Here is a 24584-nt window from a genome sequence, read left to right on the forward strand (position 1 = left end):
GAGTGGGGCGGCGGCGGCGGCGGGGGGGCCGACGCGGTGCTGGGCCTTGCCGCCGCCGGCCCCTCGGTGTCGCTATGCTACCACCAGGCGTTCGGGCCCCCACGACGATATCGTCCTCGTCGAGGCCGCCGACGACCTCCTCCCTGACCTTCTACAAGGCCGGTAAGCCCAAGCCCTCCGCCCAGCCAAGCACCTTAGGCTGTTTTCCCTCAACAGATCAAGATCGAGCAGCGCCATTCTTTCAACTTTAGGGGTCATTCTCGATTTACGTTTTATTAGCATGCCATTATTACTTACAAGATCTAGAATCGATCTCCAGCAGAAGCTTGTTTTTTATGCTTGGTTTGTAGGCCAGAAATTTCCCAGTTTGCACCATTCACATGCGCGCTGACTAGTTTGTACAAACTATTATTCCTGCCTGATGCAAAGTTAACCGTTGTCTTATGGAAATCATCATACTCATGACATGGAGCATTTGGACAACAAGAAATGACTGGATCTTCCATGATATTGATCCCTCGGTGAATGCTTGCAAAAGGAAATTCATTTTTGAATTCTCCCTTGTTCTCCTAAGAGCTAAACCTAGCCTTGTCCCTGCTATGGAATCCTGGCTTAATGCCCTGTAATCGCCTCTTGTTTTTCTCTCCTCCCTTCTTTAGTTAGTTTATTTTCTCTTTTTGTCTTGAATTTCTGTTGTACCCTTACCTTTCCGTTTATTAATATATTAACCAGTAGGGGCGCTGCCCCGCCTGTTCTTTCAAGAAAAAAAAGTTAACCGTGTCAAAATGGCCCACCAATCCACCATGACTCCATACTTCCATGCCATATTGGTTGAAAAGCATAGGCTGTTAATCCCTAGTCCCTAGATATGGACATCTATGTTGGTTACTTGTGAGCGAATTTGCATTTCAGTGTAATTAACCTTGGTATCACTCGTGAGTTTGTCCTCGAGTAATGTAAAGTTCAGCCCGTTTTTCATCCATTTTTGTTCCATTTTGAGCTGGATAATGCAGCTTAGCTATGCTGATTGTTCCTAAGCCAAAGCTGAACCCGGGTAAATAGCTAAAATCTCTGCCACAGGTATCATGTGAATATAGTAAGATTGCTCCTTGCATTTCCAGCACGTGGCATTAGAGACGTATAATGCCTTACAGTATTCCATTTTATGAAAGTGTGGACTGTGGTGCATCTGTTTCCTTCTCAACATTTTAACATATCCATCTCTAAGAAACGTTGACATTTCTCTTGATATAGGGTGACTATACGGGGGCGTCCTGATGAAGAAGCTGTCCTCTGCACACCTTCTGCAACATATTCCATGAAGTTTGTTGGCACATCCAATTCTATGTTCCTTATACCACCTGGGAAACCATCTGCTCCATGTTTAAGACCTGATAATACCAATGGCAATGCTAATGCAGCTGATGCAGTGGCTGCTACCATTAAAGTAGCACCTGGGAGCATTGAATTGGTTCGAACTGCTCCACGACTTGACAAACTGAGGAGCCTTCTCCGTGAGAGGCCCTACGTACTTGATGAGGATCTTGGAGTTGGCTTCCAGCATAAGAAGGGGCTGTACACATGGCAAGACCTCTGCAAGCTTATCCAGGCCAGTGATGGTGAGCTGTTAGAGGGGCTGGATACCCTCTCGGCTGTTGAGATTGATGGATTCTGGAGGACAGTCGATGCCAATTCTGTGAACACAATTCTTGACATGATCCTGCACAACTCCGTGTTGCACGACTGGCCGTTAAATGCAATGCAGGAGAATGATGTGCTATCTGTCATGGAATCTGATGGTTTTGTGCGTAAGATTGTAACCCATTGCCTCAAAAGATTTGGCACAAAGGTTGAGCAGGAAGCCGGAAGTTTTTGGAGCCTCGATGAGAAGCGTGTATGCTTACAATTTGCTCGGAGAGTGCTTGGTGCTGGAAAGATGAAGTTTGCCAACTTTATGGACAAATGGGAGAAAAGCATTCCTTCAGAAATGTGTGCAGATCTTCAGATGCTAGAAGGGGAGGTGCTGTGTGAAAAACGTGGGGCTGAGACCTGGGTGCATGCGTTCAGTGTTGCTGATCTGCCACTGACACCTGCTGAGAGATTTGCAGCACTTTTCCGCGAGCGACCAAAGTGGGAATGGAAAGATCTGGAGCCTTACATCAGGTATGCTTTGCAATCAACCTTTCTTTGGTAGAGATTCTGTAGTGAATTGGCATGTAACTACGTATGTCTCTCATGTCCAGGGACTTGCGCGTACCCGGTGTCTCTTCAGAAGGATTGCTCATCAAGTATACCAGAAGAACCCAACCAAGCTCTGAAGCTGAACCAATTTTTACTGCAAGATAATCAGTCGAGCCTTCTAAAGCCATGCTTTGCTCCAGACACATCCTTGTTGGTGTTAGTGGTGTTACTGAATTCAAACATGTTAGATATTGTCAATGACACCCAATCTCCTGTTAAATACAGATCTGATTGTCCCGGTTGCAGTACGAGCAATTGGCTCATCTAAGTCAGATATTAGTTTCTATCAGTGATCCAATATCTGAAGAGCCTATCATCTGAAAGAACTCTGCGCCTTCTGCTGTAACCTTTGGTAAACAAAAGCTGAAATGCATGCAGCTACTTGGCTGGCTGTTGTCTTGTGGATCTTTTTTCTTTTTGGCAAACACATAAAAGCTCCGGCGTCTTGTGGATTTTTGGAACTTCAAAATTTAAGTAACATCAAGAAATCCTTTATTTAGTATGGAATTATAATAGATTCAGGATTTGGGTTGTACTAGAAAATCCTGGGTTGCCGCGCCGTCTTGGCCAGCCAGGGAACAACCGGATGCACTTACTGAAACACAACTTATACTGTAAAAGTATGCGTGTTCACTGAAAACCATAGATCATTGTGCCTTATGTGGAGAATATTTTTCAACAACTACAATTTTCCCATTGTAGCGCTACAGATATGAGCCTCCAGGTGATGTTTACAATTTTCAACCTGCGTATACTACTACCTCATTCACTAATCTTAATAATATGTAAATGTGGATAAAGATGGTAACAATGGGTTAGCAGTTGTGATTAAGTGAGAAATAAGGTCATTATAAAAAGATGCAAGATTAGAAAATAATTTGTACGAGCATTGATGTGATTAAGTGAGCATTAATTTGTACGAGTTCGTGGACGAACCCGTCTCGATCATCCTACACTCCTGAAACGGATCCGATCCGACGTGGAGATCGAGCGCGCTCCGAGGCGGACTCGGCGACGCGATCCAACGGCCGCGTCCCGGGCCCCGGCCCTATAAAAGGCGCCGTGCCTCCACCATCGGGGAACAAACCAAATATGGTACGTGGATCGTCGACGACCGGCGACATGGTGGGAGGCATCAAGGCGAGCGACAACATGTGGGCTCTCCTCGCCAACGATGACACCGGCGACAGCGAGGAGGCGGTGGCCATGGCCAGCGGCAGGAAACTTGACGACGGGGAGGCCAAGATCAAGCAGCAGCCCGCGTCCAGCGGGGAGAGCAGCGGGGTCGGCGGCGACGCTCCAAAGCACGGTCGCAAGGACAAGAAGGCGAGCAACAGGAAGCAGAAGAAGAAGCAGCCGGCGGTGGCCAACGGCGAGCATCAGAAGAACCAGGAGGAAATGATGATGAAGGGTCCGGCGCCGGCGCCGGCCGTGAGCACGGAAGGGGAGGCCAATGACGACGACGGCAGCGACGAGGAGGACGATGGCGGAGCGGTGGGTGGTGGCAGCTGCTGCCGGGGGTTGCTCCGCGGGCTGTTCCGTACCGCCGTTTTCATGGTCCTCGCTGCCGTCGCTGTCAATGTTGCTGGCACCGCCGGCGGCCGTCCAACCTGATCATAGACGACGGCGAGTCGTAGAAAGTTGCATGGTCTTAGCAATGCGTTTTACTGGTCGACAGCCATACAGATTATTGCATGTACACGTCTATTAAAAGCTAGTATTAATTTATTCAACAACATTATTTCAATCATATGGATATATGCATCGCTCTGTATATGCTCTCAATTTCTTATTATACAGCTGTACTTCAATCATCATGTGGATCACGCAAGAACACTGTACTTCAATCATGTGAAGCTTGTCTCTAATGGCTTGCAATTCTCTCAAAGCATCTCCGATTGGCGGGCAGTCCATCGGTGTCTCCTCTGAACACCTAATCCCAACTAGAACTGAAGTGATGCAGGCCATTATCATTTCACTAATGATGCTTGAGTTGAAGTTGCTGGCTTCACCACCTTCCATCTCTGTTAGAAGCTGATGGTCTATGATAATAGCCGTGCTATCTGGTAGTGACATTTGAACATAACTTCGAAGCCCAATGGCTTCCCCAAAGTCATTATCTGTTGGCCTTTTTCCAGTGAACATCTCCAGTAACAGTATGCCGTAGCTGTAGACGTCACCCTGGGTGGAGACCTCCTTGCCCAATCCATACTCTGAAACCAACCAAATTCCAAGAGGTCTTATTTTGTAAGAAAGCGACCTTTCCAAGAATTTGGGTATGTAATAACATATTTCTTGCAGTAGTATTCATGTCTGCAACTATAAAATTCTTTGTTATATTTATTTGCAAATAAGTGTGAAATAGCTTATTTATTTTTCCCTTATTAGGAATTTACAAGTTTCAGCTATTTCCTGGTCTACTCTAGAAAACTGACTTTCATTGAACTTGTACTTATTTAAGCGAGAGAAATGCTAACAAAGCTTTAACTTACATAAAACCTAGCACTGCAAACTTTTATTAGAAGAGAACAGAGAGCTGTAGCAAATGGAACCACAACTGAAGCTGCATAACCAATTGATCCTTTCATTGATGCCCAACCACTTGATTTCTCCATGTCTTGATACAAAAACCTTGCAAGCCCAAAATCACCAGCATGGGCGACCATGTCAGTATCCAGGAGAACATTGCTTGGCTTAAGATCACAATGAATAATTGGAGTCGGCTTATGTTGGTGAAGATAATCAAGTGAGGATGCCACATCAATTGCAATGTGTAGCCTTTCAATCAGATCTAGTGCCTTTTGTTCACCATCCTCCTGTAATATATTGGTGCAGTCGTTGGTCTAAATTTCCATTAGGAAGAAACTCATACACAATGGCCTTGAAGTCATGACCCTGAAAATCAGTACTTGAGCACACCGTCAATATCTTCACAAGGTTTCGGTGTCGATCGAGCAAATCTTAAAGTCTTGCATTCTGCGATAAAACTTTGAGATGCTCCACGTTGCATGAGGTTTATAACCATGACAGCGAAGAATGCATGCTGTTCATTTCCTCTCATTCTACCTTTGTAGACTGAACTAAAGCTCCCAGCCCCAATGAGGTTCTCAGATGAAAAACCATTAGTTGCGTGGGCCAATTCAGCATAAGATACCCTCATGTGTTGTTCACCAATGACTGAGCTCTGTGGGTTTGCTTTTATTTTGTTATTCTTTCTGTATAATGAAGACAGTGCAAATACTAATGCAACAAAAACACAACCACTGCATATGGCAACTATCATAGCAAGTTTTTGCAATGGCTTCTTCCTGGAGTGGTTAGAGCAGGGTGGCAATTTCAGTTGAGGGTTACCACCACAAAGGCCATCATTTCCAGCGAATAAGTCGCAGTTGCATTGAGAAATACCCCATCTTGTGGAACTGCACCTTGGAATTTGTTGAATGATAGTTTCAATGAGGAAAGCCCTGGCAGGCTGCTAAGGATTTCAGGGATTGTCCCAGATAAATTATTGTAGGAAAGATCAAGCACCAGGAGGCCTCTTAGATTTCCAAGTAACAGTGGAATTGATCCTTGAAGGAGGTTTCCAGATGTATTGAGATATTCCAGGCTTCGACATTCACCGATGGAGGCTGGAATCTCACCAGAAATCATATTATTAGAGAAATCTAGATCGCCCAGATTTTTTTAGATTTCCCAGTTCTGGCAAAGTTCCAGATAAGGAATTGTGTGAAAGATCCATCATAGCCGATAATGTTGACATGGAAAGTAGTTCTCTAGGTAACGAACCAGAAAGATTGTTTTGAGAAAGATCAATCGCTTCTAAAGGACAGTTGCTGAGACTAGAAGGAATAACTCCACTAATCATGTTAGTACTAAGTCTAAGTCGAGTAAGTTTGGTTAGATTGCCAAGAGTTAGTGGGATGAATCCTGACAAAGCATTGTTTAATAAATATAATCGGTCCAACTTCTTTGAGATTGCCAAACGATAATGGTATAGCGCCTTTAAAAATATATTATTACCCATGCTGAGGTAATTCAAATTGATTAGGTTCCCTATTCCTTCTGGTATTACTCCGGTTAAATTGTTGTTTCCTATGGCCAAATATTCCGAACTTGTTGAGAGATTACCAATTGAATTTGGTAGCACGCCTTGGAGTTTGTTGTAAGAAAGACCCAACTCCAGCATATTGCTACAGTTAGTTAGACTAGTCATTTGTTGCTTCAAACTGATTTCCTACAATCCTCGCTACAGACAGGTTCTTTTTTTGAGCTCCCAAACATTGGGGAATGGTTCCGTGTAGGAAGTTCTTTACTGTTTGAATCATTTGAAGCATGGAAGCATTGCACAGGGATGATGGGAGCACGCCATGAAATCGATTATCTGATACAAGAAATTTTGTTAGTTTCGAAAGCTTGTTGCCAGTATTAGATGGAAAACCCCCAGTAAAGTTGTTTTGTTGTATGTTTAGAACTTGAAGAGAAGAGAGATTGAACAGCCAAGGTGGCAAAGAGCCTCCTATTTGATGATAAAGTCCAGTGAGTGCATGGAGCTTTCCAAAGTGTATGGGGCATAGAACCTGAAAGATTGTTCTCAGAGAGAGAAAGGATTGTAAGCAACTCTAGATTTCCTACTGATTCTGAGATTTGACCCACCAGACCATTATGCTGCAAATCTACCATCTGTAGTGAAGTGAGGTTTCCTAACCAAGACGGGAAAGTGGTGGGATGCTTCTTTCAATGTTATTGGTGGCAATACTAAGAAAGGTCAACGCTGAGAGGTTTCCAAGTGAATCGGGGTATCAGTCCTCCTGATTCTACATTGATACCATGGTAGATTTCAAGTGCCGACTGGATAGCCTCCTGATTCTACATTGATACCACGTCCCCGCGTCCCCAACCTCCCGTCCTCGCGCCGCCACGGCCTTGCCCTCCGGCCTAGCCACGACGCCATGACCTCGCCGCCGGCAAGGAGCTCGCCCCCTCGCACGGCCTCGGTGCAGCCGCTGCGCGAACTCACCGCTGCCGCTCACGGGGTCTCGCTACGCGGAGCTCGTCGCTGAACACAAAGTTGAAGATTCAGAGAGAGAGAGAGAGAGAGAGAGAGAGAGAGAGAGAGAGAGAGAGAGAGAGAGAGAGAGAGAGAGAGAGAGATGAACACAAAGTTGAAGCGGGAAAATGCTTCTTGCTTGTTTTCTCGATGGAAACAAAAGGTAGCAGGGGAATGGAGATGAACTGCTGCCGTGCATGGCTGCTACCTGCTAGCCTGCTAGATTTAGCGCAACAGCTATTGAGATTGGAGGAAAAATCAGAGGAAAGGGGATAATCGATCGAGCTCCATGAAAACAATACCATCCATGGCAGAGCTTCTGCCTTCGGCAACATCTCCCCTGCACTCCTGCAGTGCGCCACGCGCTCGCTGTCTGCCAAGTAGTCCAGTACCGCAATGCTGCCAAAGCCGCGCCCATACCCCATAGAGCCAGCGCGTTGCCGCGGCGCACTCGCCTCCCGGAGCTCACCGCCCGCAGTGCCGCACGTAGCTGCAGGCCGCGCGCGGCGCCTGTTGGTGTGGTGGCCAGTTTCGAAGTATGGCTACCAAAATTTTTAGTAGAACCTCCGGTAAATAATTTTGGAAAAGAATTTGTTGGGACACTCTTAGAGTTGCTCTGATACCCGAAAAAAATAAAAATCCTCATATTTATTGGATGACTAAAAGCATGCTCTAGCTGCCCGCTTTGTCCAACTGCAGATTTTATTCGCTTTTGATCATTAAAAAAAATCAGATTGTGAGCAGATGTCGCACAAAGCTACCGATTCAGTAGTAAGAATACGAATTTAAACAAAGTGGATTTTTCAATGTTTGGTTTCTCTAGAATTTTGTGTTACACACGTTACAAGAGTTTCACGGTAATTATGCCAGCATTTCTGAATACTATACCGAAAATCTCTATAGCGCCTCTAAGAGAGTACATTGTTTGATTCGGGCTAAGGTAATGTAAACGTAAAGGGAATCAGATCACAGTGTATTTGGCGACAGAATGGGTGATCACTCTCTTTGTTTGGTTGCACTCTAATAACGTAATCAGATTGCGGTGTAGGTGTTGTATCTGATTACGATAGGGAAGGAGTAGTAGCATGCTTGTATAGATATTATTTGATATTATTTAGGTAAGGGATTCGATTACAGTATCAATTGATTACAGACCATCACAATCAAACATATTTAATGGGATTCGTTACCTTCAGTAATCAGATTATATTACATTTGAGCCAACCAAACACTATCTATATATTGTTCTGTATGTTGTTGCTTCTCCTTCAGTAGTTCCACATGTTGTGCTTGAGAGGAAAAATCTTCAAGCACCAACTTCGCTGTTTAAGTAGTCGACAAACATCCTCTTTGCGCTATCAGCATCAGTCGGCGGTGGTGAGCCACTCAGGCTGTACTGCCCAGCCAGCTTGATGAAAGTTCGTCGCAGGCTTCGGAGCTCAGGCAGGCCAACAGATCTTTGAAGATTGATGTAACAATTAGTTAAGGATCTCAATTCAAACAGTAACAACCAAGCATGGCTGAAGTTTTCCCCACTTATTTGCATGTATAAATGCAGGAGAGGCAAATCCTTAAAGCTAATATATGAAGTTGTGGAGCTAATTCTACATTGATACCATGTGCCGACTGGATAGCAAAGTTAAATATCAAAAACAACCTATGGATGTTTTAACTCACTGAGATGGCATTTGTATAAACTCGCATGATAATAAAAGGATATAGTTGGCAAGTTTGGTCCAATAGAAATCTTGTTCATGGCAAGCTCAAGACCACAGGATTGTGCTTCAACAACTGCATTCACCACCTCCTGCCAAGCACAGCACGTTATCAAAGCGTGTAGATTGAAGACCAGCTACCAACCAAGACAACTGCTATTACCTGTGTTGCTTTGTCCATCTCATACAGGGAATTAATGTTGTTCGCACCTGAAATATCAAGCCATTATGAAAATGCAATCTGATATCCTAAGTAACTGCCAAGATCCAGGAAAATGCAATTACGAAAATGTAACTGCCAAGATCCAGGAACAAAATTAACAGCATATGTCCATTTAAAACTGCCTTCTGTCACACGCAGGAAAGGAAATATGGAAAGCACTTGATATCCTAAGTTAATTCACACGATGGAAGAGAAGCTGCCAGTTTCTTAGATTATTCCATTTTCATACGGCCAACTTCAATAACTATGATATATATCTTGGGCTGAACTAGTCCTGATATCGATACCACTGAACAAACTAGAAATATTCGTCCAATCACATTATCATACTGTGTAATAGGGAAGTTAGTCAGGCATGTTCAATCCAGTAGTAGACGACAATAGAAAATGTTGAAAATTGTCACTTGTACACAATGCACACCATTTTGTGCAGCAGGTTGCTGTCACACCTTCTCTAGGCTTAGGGTTTATGCTTGTTACAGGAAACCAAAGTATACAACATGACCATTCACATATTCTATGATTCCAACAACCACCGAACAGGCAAGATATAAGAAGTAACTGAATGTGCGCTAATGATGTTGATGTTCAATATAACCATATTCACTTTTTGGGGGGAACGCGCAGGAGAGTTGCGCATCATTACATTAAGTAAAAGGAGTCAAAGAAGACTGATGCAACCCCTATTGGGGCAAAATTAATTACAAGGAGACTCGCCAAGGACCCATGAGTCCATGACTACAACCACTGACCAAATATCCGTATTTAGTTATTAAAAGTTTGGCATATGGCTCTAAGGATGACACCTGATGCACATAGAATACAAGCATTCACAAACATTTTGAATTAGGATTCCAAATGTTACAATACCACACTGAATTATCAGAGTTGAGATTGAAATTTACAACATCATGCAGCTTCAGTAATCTTGATATTAATTTCAATTTCATTCTTACGACCATAATTTATACTTACAGTCTGAGTGGCTATTGTAGGTTGGAGAACTTTTACATCTCTAGTTTTTTAATCCACTTTCTTTGTCAAATATGACACCGCCTCGGCAATAACAGGAGCTGTTTCCACTATTTCATCTATTAAAAACAGTAGAGGAAACAGATTAACCAAATTGAATTATGTGCCAACCACAATATAAACAAAATTGAGGCAATATGCGGTTGTGCATTGTCCTGTGTGCAAATATTTTTAAGCTGCTGCAGAAGGAAACACCAAATTTTAAAAGCAGTTGACAAAGTAATTATAATCCACCTCTACCAAATGGAGCCGTACATATCATGTGTTTTCGAGAATTCAAAGCCATGCATGTACTGCTCCAGACAGTAACTGATGAATGTAGCCTTTGGGGTATGGATGGGGCAGCCAATCTTCAGGAATTCCTTGTTAGGTTGTTGTCCCCGCCTGCCTAGGCTGGGTTGGTTCTTCATGAGTGTGTGGGTGTGTGTTTTTGTACTCGGGTTTTGATCCTTAACCGGACTCGTTGTATGCTCTTTTCTCTCTTAATGAAATGACACGCAGCTCTCCTGCGTCGTTCGGAAAAAAAAATGGAGCTGCGCAGTTTTTTCTTTTTGATTTATTTAGCCTGTAATGGATGCCATAGAGTTTTCAAAGCCAGAACTAATATAGTACCACCCAGTGTGCTCAAATTTATCGAATCAACCTGTTTTTGCTGAGAGAGCAACTACAGGCCGAGGTAGCATAGTCAAACTTGCCCAAGTGCTTGCATTAGGTTCATTTACCATTTTGTATTGAAATTTTTTGTACAGAGTGAAACTCGGTGTGACAGTTTAGTCTCTCATTAGCAATTCTTTTGTGTAATCTCCAAAAAAAATTGTCGAGATTATACTCCTAGAAGTATCTAATTTCGGTAAAGACCACATTGGCAGCTCGCTATCTTGAAAACATGTTGAATCAGTTAAGTTTGCACACACTGGGTGGGTATTTGCAACAAAATGATTTATGGGGGGCAATGTCAAACTTGAAGTGGCTTATTGGGTTGTTTGTGCAATTTTACCTGGTAGAAATAGCGGGCTATAGAGGTGCTATAACAGTTTGAGAACCCTGCTGCTAAATCCTATAGCCTGCTGCTTAAAACATTGCAGGAAACTAATAGTTTTGTGAGCTGCTAGTCTATGTTTCCATCCACAATGCACCTGACTGTAAATATTATTCTCGATAACAACCAGTAACGATGCTGAGTTCAAACAGTATATTTAAAATAACTACAAAAAGAACATTTAGTATGGCATTGCTATCTACTAGTCTGTATGGCACTAGTGTCTTCCATCGCTACTTGTGGTAGTGGAACTTGTGATGCTCTGAATGAACTTTACAAAATTGTGCACATGACAATAGGAACAATAAAGACATAGTAATCCAGGGAGCAAACATTTGCATGGTTAAGACAAAAACAGGGCAGTGAAACGGCTATACATTTGAAAGCATATGCAACAAGAGAAGAATTTTTGAGTTATGAACAACAGACAATGAGGATAACTAGTACAAGATCAAGAGTAGAAGTTGATTTCTTTTTCTTTAATAAAAAGGAAGAGAGCCAGTTACCTCTAGATGGAAACAATTCAAAAAGAGGGGAATCCCAACGATTACGCCTATCTGGCTTCTCAAATCTCCTCACAAGATCTTCAAATCTGTCATCATTGAAGAAATGAGAATGAGAGGGCAACTGTAACTGATTGAAAACATAGCAGTACTTGTGCTATTCACCCCCAGAAATCCAATATAGTAACTAAAGATTTTATAACCTATGAAATATGAGTCAGTTTAAAACAAGAATGTCAAGATTATGTATTTATGTGACAAGTTACTAGTTTGAGGTCAACCAGTTCCACAAGGATTAAATCTGACTTACATATTACTATCATATGCTCGTTCTTCTTTCTCCTGGCGGTTGCTGTTCCATTCCCTACAATGGTCCACTTCTGTATCACAAAAAAGCTGAAAAATAAAAGAGAAAGTATAAAGGAAATCACTTTCTAATGTATCATTTATTACTGAACTGTACAAAGCGCAATAAAGTTTCCAAGCTTTCCCATAGGTGCTCTTGGACAAAAATATCGTACAGAACATAGTCATGCATTCCAACTTGTCCTATGTGTTGAATTAAATGAAATCCTCTTTGTAACTTTATTTAGGTGAGTCAGGTGAGGGCCATGAGGCTGTCTTATAATATAACTTAGGTGATGCACCGATAAATAACAACATTCAAGGCTAGTCTGAAAACATAGCTCATCATGCAAGCAATACTGTTATTCGACTCTTCTATTAACTAAATCCATTGGAACACAGTGTCATCTACAACTCCAGCTTGTTTGTATTATGCTAGCACAACCAATATTCTAATATGAAAAATAATAATAAGTAAATAAACAAGAGAGCAAGTGGCTACCACACAATATCTTACTCCAGATGCACGCGCAAGACACCACAGCTCATATTGGTACCCCTGCATATTATCAGGTGAAAGTCAATTGTCTATACCTAAGCTACATACCTATACATAATACTTACATACCTATACACAATAATTATTGCAAGACCATAATGCATTTGAAGGCATCACAACTATAAAATGACATGAGACAAATTGCAGAATCTATTTTACATCACAAGTAGAATAGTTTGGATGTAGCAATAACAAAGGAAGTCATCCTACAGACCATTACACTTGCAACTGAGTGTCACATCACCGATTTCAATGAATGTCAGTCAATAGAATTAGCATGTAGCAACATTTGCAACTAGATTATCACACTTGTTCATGTGACATTCATAGGAGATGAATGCTGTATAGTTATGAGACTTCTTAGAAAAAAAATAATATTAATCTATAGAAAAAAATCATAATAGAAAAAAAATCAGCTTATGCTGACAGAACTTTAATATTGATCTATAGTTCTATTATTTATGGCAGAAATTGTGAGCATACCATAATGATAGAAAGCAAATTCAAAGTTTATATTACAGATATAAAGATAAAAGGGTCCAAATCCGGGCAATAACCAGTGGCTACCATGCTGAAAATTCCAACAGGTACCAAGAGAAAACAATCCTGATGAAAGTGTGCAATTTAAAGCTTTTCCTTTCTATTGTTATGCTGTACTAAACTGGCTAAATAATTTCCTTTTACAAGTAGAAGACAGCCGAAAGTTTCAAAAAATATATGAGCAGGATTAAACTGGTAACCATCCAGTAACCTCCATAAACCAGTTGATTACCAGATCGCTGGTCAGGGAAACTATCAACATGTCTTCGGCAACCATGATTGTCACAGTGATGAGTAGTAAAAGTGAACTATAAGACAGACTGACACTCTGACAGATAAGACGAAGACTGTATAACTGTATTATTAATTGACAACTGATTACTCACTACAGATTTGCGAAAATAGGATGAAGAATTTGATACTGCCCTCACCTTAATATTGTTCAAAGAGTCGACAATAATTATGCTGTCACGTGACACGGACCTGTCAACTTCTGATCTAAGAACTCCTCTCAAGTTTTTCTCGACAACCATATCTAAGAAGGGAACAAACAAATATGATCAGAAAGAAACAAGCTCATCAAAGGGACAAAAAATATTAGTGAACAGTAGCATCAATACAAGTGCACAATTAGGACACATAATAGTCAATACCTTTGTAGCTATCATTGCGTCCAAGATGGAGCGATGACTCGTCAATGATACGGACAGTAAGGTCGGTTGAGGAGGAGCGCAGCGCAGCAGCAAGGCAAGCAGCAGCTGCTGATTTGCCGCTGCGTGGCTGCCCACACATCACAACGAGTGCCATGGAAGATGTAGAAACTTTGAGAGAGGGGGGGGGTGGAATTTCAGCCATACATAAACAATCCACATAAAAATAAATAAACACCGAAGTGAACAGACAGATGATTCACTTCGATCTGACTCTAAAACAAGTTATATTGAAACAGCCATGCTGCGGATGGAGCTCAAGGTAGTCCTGAAAGAAGATTTGGGGTGACGGCATGCACAGTCCCGGTTCAATGAAGCCGGACTGCCCCTGCACCGCCGGCCCCTGAACCCGGAAACACATATACCAACTCACATATGACGAAGGAGGTGCAGCGCGGCGGCCGAGAAACGGATGCGCGTCGCCGATTGGGGCGGGGGCGGAGCTGTTGTGGGGGATCGACGGCAGCACGGCGGGTAGGTGGGTCGACGGCCGTGGGGTCGCGCGGCGGCTAGGGTTCAGTCGGCGAAGGGAAGACGAAGGAGGCGATGCGCGTCGACGGAACAACGGCGGCGAGAGGCTGCTTTGGGGACGGCGGCGTGCGGTGGGGGTCGACGAGAGCAGGGGGCGTAGGGGGTGGAGCGCTGGCCGTTGCCTGCAGCCGAACGCGTGGGCTTTTTGGGCCGCTGTCCTGCTCGCTTAAGATTTTTCAGCGGCGGCGGCTGCAGCTGTACCGACACCCAGCCGTTCGGTTGCAGCCCAAGCCCACTCGTTGGCTATAAGCTGTAACTATCCTTTTACTTGGCCAGAGAGGCACCGCAGTGAGGATGTACAGTACAAATGCATAAAGTATAAACCTCACGCCCCGAACAGGGTAGTATACATTAAAAGTACAAATGCATAAGCTTTTTAAAAAAAAGTACAAATGCATAAAGCATAAACCTCACGCCCCGAATAGGGTAGTATACATTAAAAGTACGTGAAAACACAACAGCGTCTGCAATACTGCAACTAGCTATTGTTATTTCAAGATGACAAATCCTCCAAGCCCAGCCACAAGAACAATGGGTAAAATTGAGATCCAAAGAATCGTCATCCCGATAGCGCCTCGCCGGGTCAGGTCGCCTGAGACGTAGAAGCCAACTGACGCCTCAACGAATCCAAAGATAATTACGGCGACGAGAATGCCGTAGTACAGGTAGAAGGGCGCCTTTCCATGACTGAAAATACCTGCCGGCGACCTGAAGACGACGAGCGCGAGCGCCGCTGCAGCTTGAACGATTCCGCTCGTGATGAGTGCGGCCGGCAGCTTGCCCGCGTTGCGGCAGGCCTCCGGGATCAAGCACGCGATCTTGATCATTAGAGTCGTGAACTCCATCTGTGATAAGTCGAAGAAGGGAAGAACTGGTCGTTCGAAAATATATAGGCGGCGGATTATGTCTGCTGCACTCGTTTTCGGTTTTCCCCAACGAAAACGAGTGCATTCGGTAGCTTCGCGTGTTGTTTCCGTGGGCTAACCCCATCTTTGGCCATCTTTGCGGCGAGTCGTGTACTCGTTAACGCAGGCGAGCTTTCGGTCGGTCGGGGAAGGGAAGACGGAAGGAGGTGCGGCGTGGCGGCCGAGAAACGGATGCGCGTCGCCGATTGGGGCGGGGGCGGAGCTGTTGTGGGGGATCGACGGCAGCACGGCGGGTAGGTGGGTCGACGGCCGTGGGGTCGCGCGGCGGCTAGGGTTCAGTCGGCGAAGGGAAGACGAAGGAGGCGATGCGCGTCGACGGAACAACGGCGGCGAGAGGCTGCTTTGGGGACGGCGGCGTGCGGTGGGGGTCGACGAGAGCAGGGGGCGTAGGGGGTGGAGCGCTGGCCGTTGCCTGCAGCCGAACGCGTGGGCTTTTTGGGCGGGCCTGCTCGCTTAAGATTTTTCAGCCGTTCGGTTGCAGCCCAAGCGCACTCGTTGGGTATAAGCTGTAACTATTCTTACAGAGCAACTCCAACGATAGCTTTTGAACCAAAGTCGCAAAAGATCAAATGATGTTCTCCCTAATATTTTAAGAGCCGCAAAAATATCTCCAACTCCAGTAATAACCCTATAGATAGAGAGCTCCTAGAAAAATCCTAAGAATGGAGGGTGGAGGAGGAAATTTGGAAGCCTCTCCAAAATAAGAGTCAAGTAGAGGGTCTGCTGGAGTGTATTTTTTTTACTTAGCCCTCTAAACTTAGAGTAGGGGGCTGTTTAAAAGTCTGCTGGAGTTGCTCTTACTTGACCAGATAAGCACTGCAGCGAGGATGTACAGCACAAATGCATAAAACCTAAACCTCACACCTAGAATAGGGTAGTATACATCAATAAAAGTGCGTGAAAATACAACCGTGTGTGCAATACTGCAACCAGCTACTATTTAAAGATGACAAAGCCTCCAAGTCCAGCCACAAGAACAATGGGCAAAATTGAGATCTAGAGGATCGTCATCCCGATGATGCCTCGCCGGGTCAGGAGACGTAGACGCTTCAACGAATCCAAAGATGATTACGGCGATGAGAATGCCGTAGTACAGGTAGAAGAGCGCTTTTCCACGACTGAAAATACCTCCCGGCGACATGAAGATGACGAGCGTGAGCGCTGTCGCAGCTTGAACGATGTCAGTCCGTCGTGATCGGCACCGTCGGCAGCTTGCCCACGTCGTGAGCAGGCCTCCGAGATCAAGCACACGATCTTGATCAGCACAGCCACGAACTCCATCTCTGATACTATATCGCTAGTGTATCGAAGAAACGAAAGAAGCGGGGTGTTTGGATACCCCGTGCTAAACTTTAGCACCTGCCACATCATATGTTTGGATACTAATTAGGAGTATTAAATATAGTCTAATTACAAAACTAATTGCACAAATGGAGTCTAATTCGTGAGACGAATCTATTAAGCCTAATTAATCCATGATTTGACAATGTGGTGTTACAGTAACCATTTGCCAATGATGGATTAATTAGTCATAATAGATTCGTCTCGCGAATTAGACTCCATCTGTGCAATTAATTTTATAATTAGCTCATATTTAATTCTTCTAATTAGCGTCCGATGTTACATGACCCTTTGACATCTCGTATGAAACACCCCTCAGTCAGTTCGCTCCGCAATATATAGGCGGCGGGTTGTGGGCCCGCGTATGGCAGCCGCCAGTGTGAGGAGATGTGTTCGCCGGGGAACTAGCGCGCCTGTTGCTGCCTCCGCGGTCCGCGCGCACGTCAACATCATCTGTGGTGAAAAGGAGGCCAGATGGACGGCGACGTGATATTTTGGACATTTTAATGTGAAACTTGCCTATGCCTAGACACGACGACGTTCGGCCGTAGCAAGACGGCTATGGCGAGGAAACCGGACGGGACCATATCCAAGTCAGTCAGGTGTCGGGCTCCTGACGGCGCAACGGCAAAAAAAACGCCAACTCGAGTTCAGAGCCCCTCTCCTATTCTCTGTCCAGGGCACGGAATCGCTGGATCATGAGGATCGTGCCGGTTTTATCCGAGCCGGATAGATGATCCTTGCAGAAGGAGTAAATTCTGAATAGAGGCAGACGTGCACTCTCAAATGGACAATATTAGGCTGGGCCGGTGATCCTTTTTTGCAAATTTGAATTTCACCTGCTCAAAAACCTGTTTGTTTTCATGGATTAAAGTTTAATCCCTATCCCATCGAATATTTAGATGCTAATTTAAAATATTAAATATAGACTAATTATAAAATTAATTGCATAGATGGAGGCTAATTCGTGAGATGAATCTATTAAGCCTAATTAATCCATAATTAGCACACATTTATTGTAGTATCACATTGTCAAATCATGGACCAATGAGGCTTAATAGATTCGTTTCGCGAATTAGCCTCCATCTGTGCAATTAGTTTTATAATTAACATATATTTAATAGTATCTAAACATTCGATGTGACGGTAACTTAACTTTGGACTAAAAACCCAAACAGGTCCAGGCCGGATAAAAAAGATGCAGTAGCCTCGTGAATTTCTTTAACAAGTATAATATAACTTCATGTATGGAATATCTAGCTAATGCACATACCAATATGGAAACTTAGGGGGTGTTTGGATACGAGGTGTTAAACTTTAACAGTGTCATATCGAATGTTCGGATGCTAATTAGGAGAACTAAATATGAGCTAATTATAAAACTAATTGTACAACCCTATGCTAATTTGCGAGACGAATCTATTAAGCCTAATTAATCCATCATTAGCAAATGGTTACTGTAGCACCACATTGTCAAATCATGGACTAATTAGGCTTAATAGATTCATCTCGCGAATTACACTCCATCTGTGCAATTAGTTTTGTAATTAACCTATGTTTAATACTCCTAATTAGCATTCAAACATCCGATGTGACGGGTGTTAAACTTTAACAGCAGTGAGCCAAACAGGCCCTTAGGTTAGCAGGTTAGTGAATATCTACTACAGGTCTACCTGCTAGATAATACAAACATGAGACTTACATTCCTAGACAAGATAGTATGTGGTGGTTCTAACATTTGATATGGTGTGTTTTTTTCATTCTCACTTTCTCAGACATCAGTTTTCAATTGACTACTTCCAAAAGTTGAAGAGCAATCCACTCTACAAACCGATGCAATATAAGATGCTAATGTCCCATTATGAGTACAAAGGATAATTGCTTCTTATGTACATCTAAGCACAAAGCTAAAGATACTCAAAGTAGAGGCAAAAGTAGAAGCAAGTAAAATGGTGCAGGGAACTACCTGGGCTGACCAACAGCACCTGCACCGCCGTCACTGTCACCATTGTCATCTCTAGCTTCCTGAATAGTTTCTTAGCAACTTTTTGTGAGCGGATTGGCTAGACCTGCAATATAGTTATAATTTTGTGCGTAATAACCAAGTGACAAGCAATAAAACAGGTTGTTGATAGGGATAACATTTTCTTTGTACCACTTTTCCGTGTCTTTGTAGAAGAATCATCAAGTGCATCTTCGGTAAAAGCTAGAGTCTTGGCCTGCGGTAAGAAACGTGAAAATCAACAATTAAGTCTACTGAAGACAAATCATTATCTTAGAATGCTAAGACATGGTCTATTTAGAGTATCAACAACATTTCTCTCTCTCCTCACCCTCTCTCCTCCACATCAGCAAAAATTCTACATGAGACTACAGATGTGTAGCAATGTACTTGCTCCAAGCCAACCGATCTCCATTCTTTTTCGAACCCACCCTTCCACTTTTGTTAGAGCAAGTACATTGCTACACGTCAACGATCACATAGGTCGTCTCATGCAGTGCCACGTAAGATTTTTGATGATGTGGAGGAGAGAGAAAGAGGTCGTTGTTTTGCGAAACAAACACACCATAAACTAAATTGTAGGACTACGAGGTAACTCAACAATCATTGTACGAGTTATTGTTGCCATGCAACTCGTAATATCTCTTTTTCATATGCACAAATTAAGAAATTATATAGCTCCATCAGACAACTTATAAGACAGCCCATTGTATGGATTGTCTGTTGAGTCGTCTCAAGATTATGTGTCAATGCATGAGACCGCCTATTAGACGACATCAATGTACTTGCCCTTAGGTGATTTGGTAACCGTTGGTGTCAAGGGTAGCCGAGTGGCCAAATGCATTTCCTTCAATTGACAGTCTTCCCTGTATTCCTCGAAGCCTGGAGGAACATCGAGCCCTGCACGTCAGCATTGTCTTGTTTGCATAACCCTACACGTCATAATTTTGCATTTCGTGGAAAAAAATACCAAGCCTTGTTTGCAAAAAAATACTATTCTCCGAAATGTGACACCATTTCTCGTTTTTCCAGTGAAAAATGCGACACCATTTCTCTACACTCATGACTCAACCCTTCGCAATAGTCGAGTGGTTTTATGCACGCCATGTAATAAAAAAAGTTCCAACTTTATCGGCATCCGCCCATCCAGCGTGTACCTTAAGTCATCTTTTTCTGGAGCAATTGTGAGAGCCGTGACGAGCCTACTAATTGCTAACAATAAGTCCATCCACATCCACATCACAAGTTTATTTTGTTAGCAAAGGCAACTAAGATGCCTCTCAAAGTCTCAATATAATACACGAGAGAACACATGCACCTGACCAAGATGGGATTGAATCATGGGGTAAAAAAAAAACCCCTCGCACGTGCCATTTTCAGAATTATTGGCGCCACCAGCGTGCCCTTAGGCTAATTCCATTTGTGGATTTCATTTTGATGCTTTCAAGACAGCCACATCATCAACAAGAAGATAAAATTGTGTTTGAAAATACCCCTCCAATGCACAATTTCATGTTGTTATTTTATAGGCACCACGTAACATTTAATTTCATGACACATTCAGGGTTGCTTTTCGTGCTAGAAGAGTTTCTCTCTCTCCTCTTAAATTTCTTGTCATGCCATCAAATTAGCTGATGTGGCACTACACTTCATGTGCATGAAACTCCTATGAAACTACCACTAGGAATAGCCTTAGTTAGGTGGCCTTTGGGGACTTTTTCTTGGTCATGCAGGTTGAACAAACTTCATTCATGGCAATACTCGAGGGAGGTTTTTCCCTAGTGCTAGTGGTACACGCGTAGCCGTGCTCGATGTATCATATACCCATCCAAATTCATCCTCCCAGCCTCAAATCTTTTATCCATCTTCTCCATGTTGCCCAACTTCTCATCTCCCTCCTCCTCTCGGTTCTCACTTGCGCCGGTCTATCTATCATCCACGACACTGATGGCTCTGTCCAAAGGTCCATCGCCACCGCCTCCCGGCTGGATCTAGTGGTGCCACCATCACCGCAACAAGTACCACCGCTCACCCAGACCCTCCTCTCCCTCCCTTTTGTGGGACGTTTCCACCGTATCTAGTGGCACCCCGCCATCTCATCATCCCGCCCACCGCCGCCTCCACCACCACCACCGGGTCGGTGACCTCCTTGGCTTCCCTTTAGCCAAGCACCCGCAAATCTCCTTTTGCTCCGCCACAAGAAATTCCTAACCCTTAACCCAAAAATCTCCAACCCCTAACCCTAATCCCAAATCCTATATTCATTGAAGCTACACGTCGCTATAACTGAAGGTTTGTCCCAATTCTTACTTCCTCAATTTCAATTCTTACTTACTCTCTGCCTCCTTTCTTTATTCCATTCTTTCAATGCTTTTTTCTTGCAACAGTGTAAAAGGAATTCCAAATCTAGAGGCTCTCGTGTTAACGATTATTAAATTTCCCCCGATTTTGATTTTTCGTTTTTCCAATATACAGGATCACACTTTGCAGCTCGCATGAAATGGACATTTGAGTTTTTTAGTTAAAAAAGAATGAAAATGGGAAAATATAATAAAATGCGGCCCAAGTCATCACAAATTTGGGGCCCAACCCAAAGAACGAGCCCGTGGGACGAGCCCCGTCCAAACAAAAGAAGAGCCCGCGACCCACGATCCTCCCGACCGCATCTCTTCTTCTTCCTCTGCTCGCTCCGGACAGCTCGCCGGCGCGTCGAGTAGAAACCCTAAAAAACCCCGCCTCCTCCCCTCTCCCGCGGAGCCCTCCCCTCGCCGGGGGTAGGGCTAAGGGGGTTGCCTCCCGCCATGGACGCCATGCGGAAGCAGCTGGACGTCCTCATGGGCGCCAATCGCAACGGCGACGTGGAGGAGGTCAACCGGAACTACTACGACCGCGACGTCTGCCGCCTCTTCCTCGCGGGCCTATGCCCGCACGACCTCTTCCAGCTCACGGTGTGCTCCTCTCCCCTGTTCGGTGCTGTTTTCCTGCTATTTTGCGTGGTTAGTTTTTTTTCGGAATTCATGGATGAACGGAATGCTGATAATGTTAGATGGAATGAGCTTTCAGGGAAAAAAAAACATCAAGTAATTTCGTTTTATGCTGCTGATATTTGTAACCCCGCTTTTTTTTTGTGGTGATTGCAGAAAATGGATCTTGGACCTTGCTCCAAGATTCCCTCGCTTCAGCTGCGGAAAGAGTATCCTTCATTTTACCTTGTTATGTGTGAATTTTCTTCACGATTCTAGCGTGCAAATTACTGTGTATGCTTGCTTTCCTGAGGTGGAGGTCCCGCGGCTTCTCCGACTTCGGCGACGTGGGGAACTGTCCGGGCAGCGCTGAGTGAGCGGATCTGAACGGCGGGGCGAGCTTTCGGTCGGTCGGGGAAGGGAAGACGGAAGGAGGTGCGGCGTGGCGGCCGAGAAACGGATGCGCGTCGCCGATTGGGGCGGGGGCGGAGCTGTTGTGGGGGATCGACGGCAGCACGGCGGGTAGGTGGGTCGACGGCCGTGGGGTCGCGCGGCGGCTAGGGTTCAGTCGGCGAAGGGAAGACGAAGGAGGCGATGCGCGTCGACGGAACAACGGCGGCGAGAGGCTGCTTTGGGGACGGCGGCGTGCGGTGGGGGTCGACGAGAGCAGGGGGCGTAGGGGGTGGAGCGCTGGCCGTTGCCTGCAGCCGAACGCGTGGGCCTTTTGGGCCGCTGTCCTGCTCGCTTAAGATTTTTCAGCGGCGGCGGCTGCAGCTGTACCGACACCCAGCCGTTCGGTTGCAGCCCAAGCCCACTCGTTGGCTATAAGCTGTAACTATCCTTTTACTTGGCCAGAGAGGCACCGCAGTGAGGATGTACAGTACAAATGCATAAAGTATAAACCTCACGCCCCGAACAGGGTAGTATACATTAAAAGTACAAATGCATAAGCTTTTTAAAAAAAAGTACAAATGCATAAAGCATAAACCTCACGCCCCGAATAGGGTAGTATACATTAAAAGTACGTGAAAACACAACAGCGTCTGCAATACTGCAACTAGCTATTGTTATTTCAAGATGACAAATCCTCCAAGCCCAGCCACAAGAACAATGGGTAAAATTGAGATCCAAAGAATCGTCATCCCGATAGCGCCTCGCCGGGTCAGGTCGCTTGAGACGTAGAAGCCAACTGACGCCTCAACGAATCCAAGATAATTACGGCGACCAGAATGCCGTAGTACAGGTAGAAGGGCGCCTTTCCATGACTGAAAATACCTGCCGGCGACCTGAAGACGACGAGCGCGAGCGCCGCTGCAGCTTGAACGATTCCGCTCGTGATGAGTGCGGCCGGCAGCTTGCCCGCGTTGCGGCAGGCCTCCGGGATCAAGCACGCGATCTTGATCATTAGAGTCGTGAACTCCATCTGTGATAAGTCGAAGAAGGGAAGAACTGGTCGTTCGAAAATATATAGGCGGCGGATTATGTCTGCTGCACTCGTTTTCGGTTTTCCCCAACGAAAACGAGTGCATTCGGTAGCTTCGCGTGTTGTTTCCGTGGGCTAACCCCATCTTTGGCCATCTTTGCGGCGAGTCGTGTACTCGTTAACGCAGGTGACAATGTATGTGACATTCGGTAGCTTCTTCGTGATAGCTGCTACGGAGTAGCGAGTACTTTTTAGACCGTCCCAACTAGTCACCGGTAATCGCCCGTCCCAACTAGTCACCGGTAATAGCCCGTCCCAACTTGTCACAGCTAATACCCCGTCCCAACTAGTCAGCTCAGCCTATTATTTATTAGCCCGTCCCAACTATTCGCTCGTCTAACGAAGGTGAGTATAAACTATTCGATCGTTTCGTTCAAAAAAAAAAAAAACTATTCGCACGCCTCAAACCTCACTAGCACGTCCCAACTAGTCCCAGCCTCATCTGTGGTCAAATGGACGGCGACGTTGTCACGCGTTGTTTCCGTGGGCTAAACCTCCTACCGTCAAATGCTTTGGCAATTTGCCCTGAACCAGACTTTTTGATCGTTGGTTTTCCTTCATAGTAATAATATCTCGGGGTTTGCAACGAAAACTTGGTATGTTTCATACTAATTAGAAGTATTAAACATAAACTAATTACAGAACTAATTGCACAGATGGAAGCTAATTCGTGAGATGAATCTATTAAACCTGATTAACTTATGATTTGACAATGTGGTGCTACAGTAACCATTTGCTAACGATGGATTAATTAGGCTTAATAGATTCGTCTCACAAATTAGTCCAAAGCTTATGCAATTAGTTTTATAATTAGCTCATGTTCAGTCCTCCTAATTAGCATCCGAACATTCGATGTGATAAGAGCTAAACTTTAGCTCAAGAATTCAAACACAACCTTACACGACGATGTTCAGACCTACGTAGCGACAGAGAAAATAGAGAGGCTGCGAAAACCGTTGGCTGGCTGCAACAATTAAGCTCATCAATTGGAGTTTGGTCATGAAGCACACAAAATAACTGGCTGCAATGCAACTAGTAGAGGCAAAATACGTATGAACTCCAAGCGTATCTCCTGGCGAGTAAAAACTGACATGCAGGTGATCTATTTATTTTTAGTTATAAACATCAGGCCAACCTAACTAAGGGGGCGTTCGGTTGCTTTGCTTATTTTTAGCACATGTCACATCGAATGTTTAGACACTAATTAGGAGTATTAAATGTAGACTATTTACAAAACTCATTACATAAGTGGAGGCTAAACGACGAGACGAATCTATTAAGCCTAATTAATCCATCATTAGCAAATGTTTACTGTAGCAACACATTGTCAAATCATGGTCTACTCTTATCCTCAAATATGCCATTTTTTTTCTTTCTACCATCT

At 44.3% G+C, this 24584-nt stretch overlaps 3 protein-coding genes and 1 pseudogene across 4 annotated transcripts in view; 2 read left to right on the forward strand and 2 right to left on the reverse strand.

Annotated features, from left to right (window-relative positions):
- Positions 1–2649, forward strand: part of LOC101759477 (sister chromatid cohesion protein DCC1) — a 5459-nt gene extending 2810 nt beyond the window's left edge. The window contains 4 exon segments of the mRNA XM_014805853.2: positions 4–93; positions 95–162; positions 1255–2163; positions 2244–2649. Of these exon segments, the coding sequence (XP_014661339.2) occupies positions 4–93; positions 95–162; positions 1255–2163; positions 2244–2346 (1170 nt within the window). The 3' untranslated portion in view covers positions 2347–2649.
- A 1335-nt stretch (positions 2650–3984) lies between these two features.
- Positions 3985–7031, reverse strand: LOC105915094 (annotated as a pseudogene).
- A 1340-nt stretch (positions 7032–8371) lies between these two features.
- On the reverse strand, positions 8372–14840 carry LOC101767170 (protein KTI12 homolog). Of its 2 annotated transcripts, XM_012848753.2 has the most exons (9): positions 14328–14839; positions 13898–14024; positions 13676–13779; positions 12648–12704; positions 12111–12196; positions 11804–11889; positions 9167–9213; positions 9009–9095; positions 8372–8759 (listed from the first exon to the last, which is right to left on the reverse strand). In XM_012848753.2, the coding sequence occupies exons 3-9, from the start codon at positions 13775–13777 to the stop codon at positions 8595–8597; spliced, it is 630 nt and encodes a 209-aa protein (XP_012704207.1). In that variant the 5' UTR covers positions 13778–13779; positions 13898–14024; positions 14328–14839; the 3' UTR covers positions 8372–8594. The 2 variants fall into 2 exon arrangements, with proteins under 2 accessions (XP_012704207.1, XP_012704206.1); XM_012848752.2 differs by having other exon boundaries at positions 13898–14840.
- A 6564-nt stretch (positions 14841–21404) lies between these two features.
- LOC101767967 (U1 snRNP-associated protein usp106) lies at positions 21405–22653 on the forward strand. The gene is made up of 3 exons (XM_012842542.1): positions 21405–21702; positions 21895–21947; positions 22031–22653. The coding sequence occupies exons 1-3, from the start codon at positions 21556–21558 to the stop codon at positions 22092–22094; spliced, it is 264 nt and encodes an 87-aa protein (XP_012697996.1). The 5' UTR covers positions 21405–21555; the 3' UTR covers positions 22095–22653.
- The last annotated feature ends 1931 nt before the right edge of the window (positions 22654–24584 follow it).

This window comes from Setaria italica, chromosome IX, assembly GCF_000263155.2.
Source record: "Setaria italica strain Yugu1 chromosome IX, Setaria_italica_v2.0, whole genome shotgun sequence".
Classification (NCBI taxonomy): Eukaryota; Viridiplantae; Streptophyta; class Magnoliopsida; order Poales; family Poaceae; genus Setaria; species Setaria italica.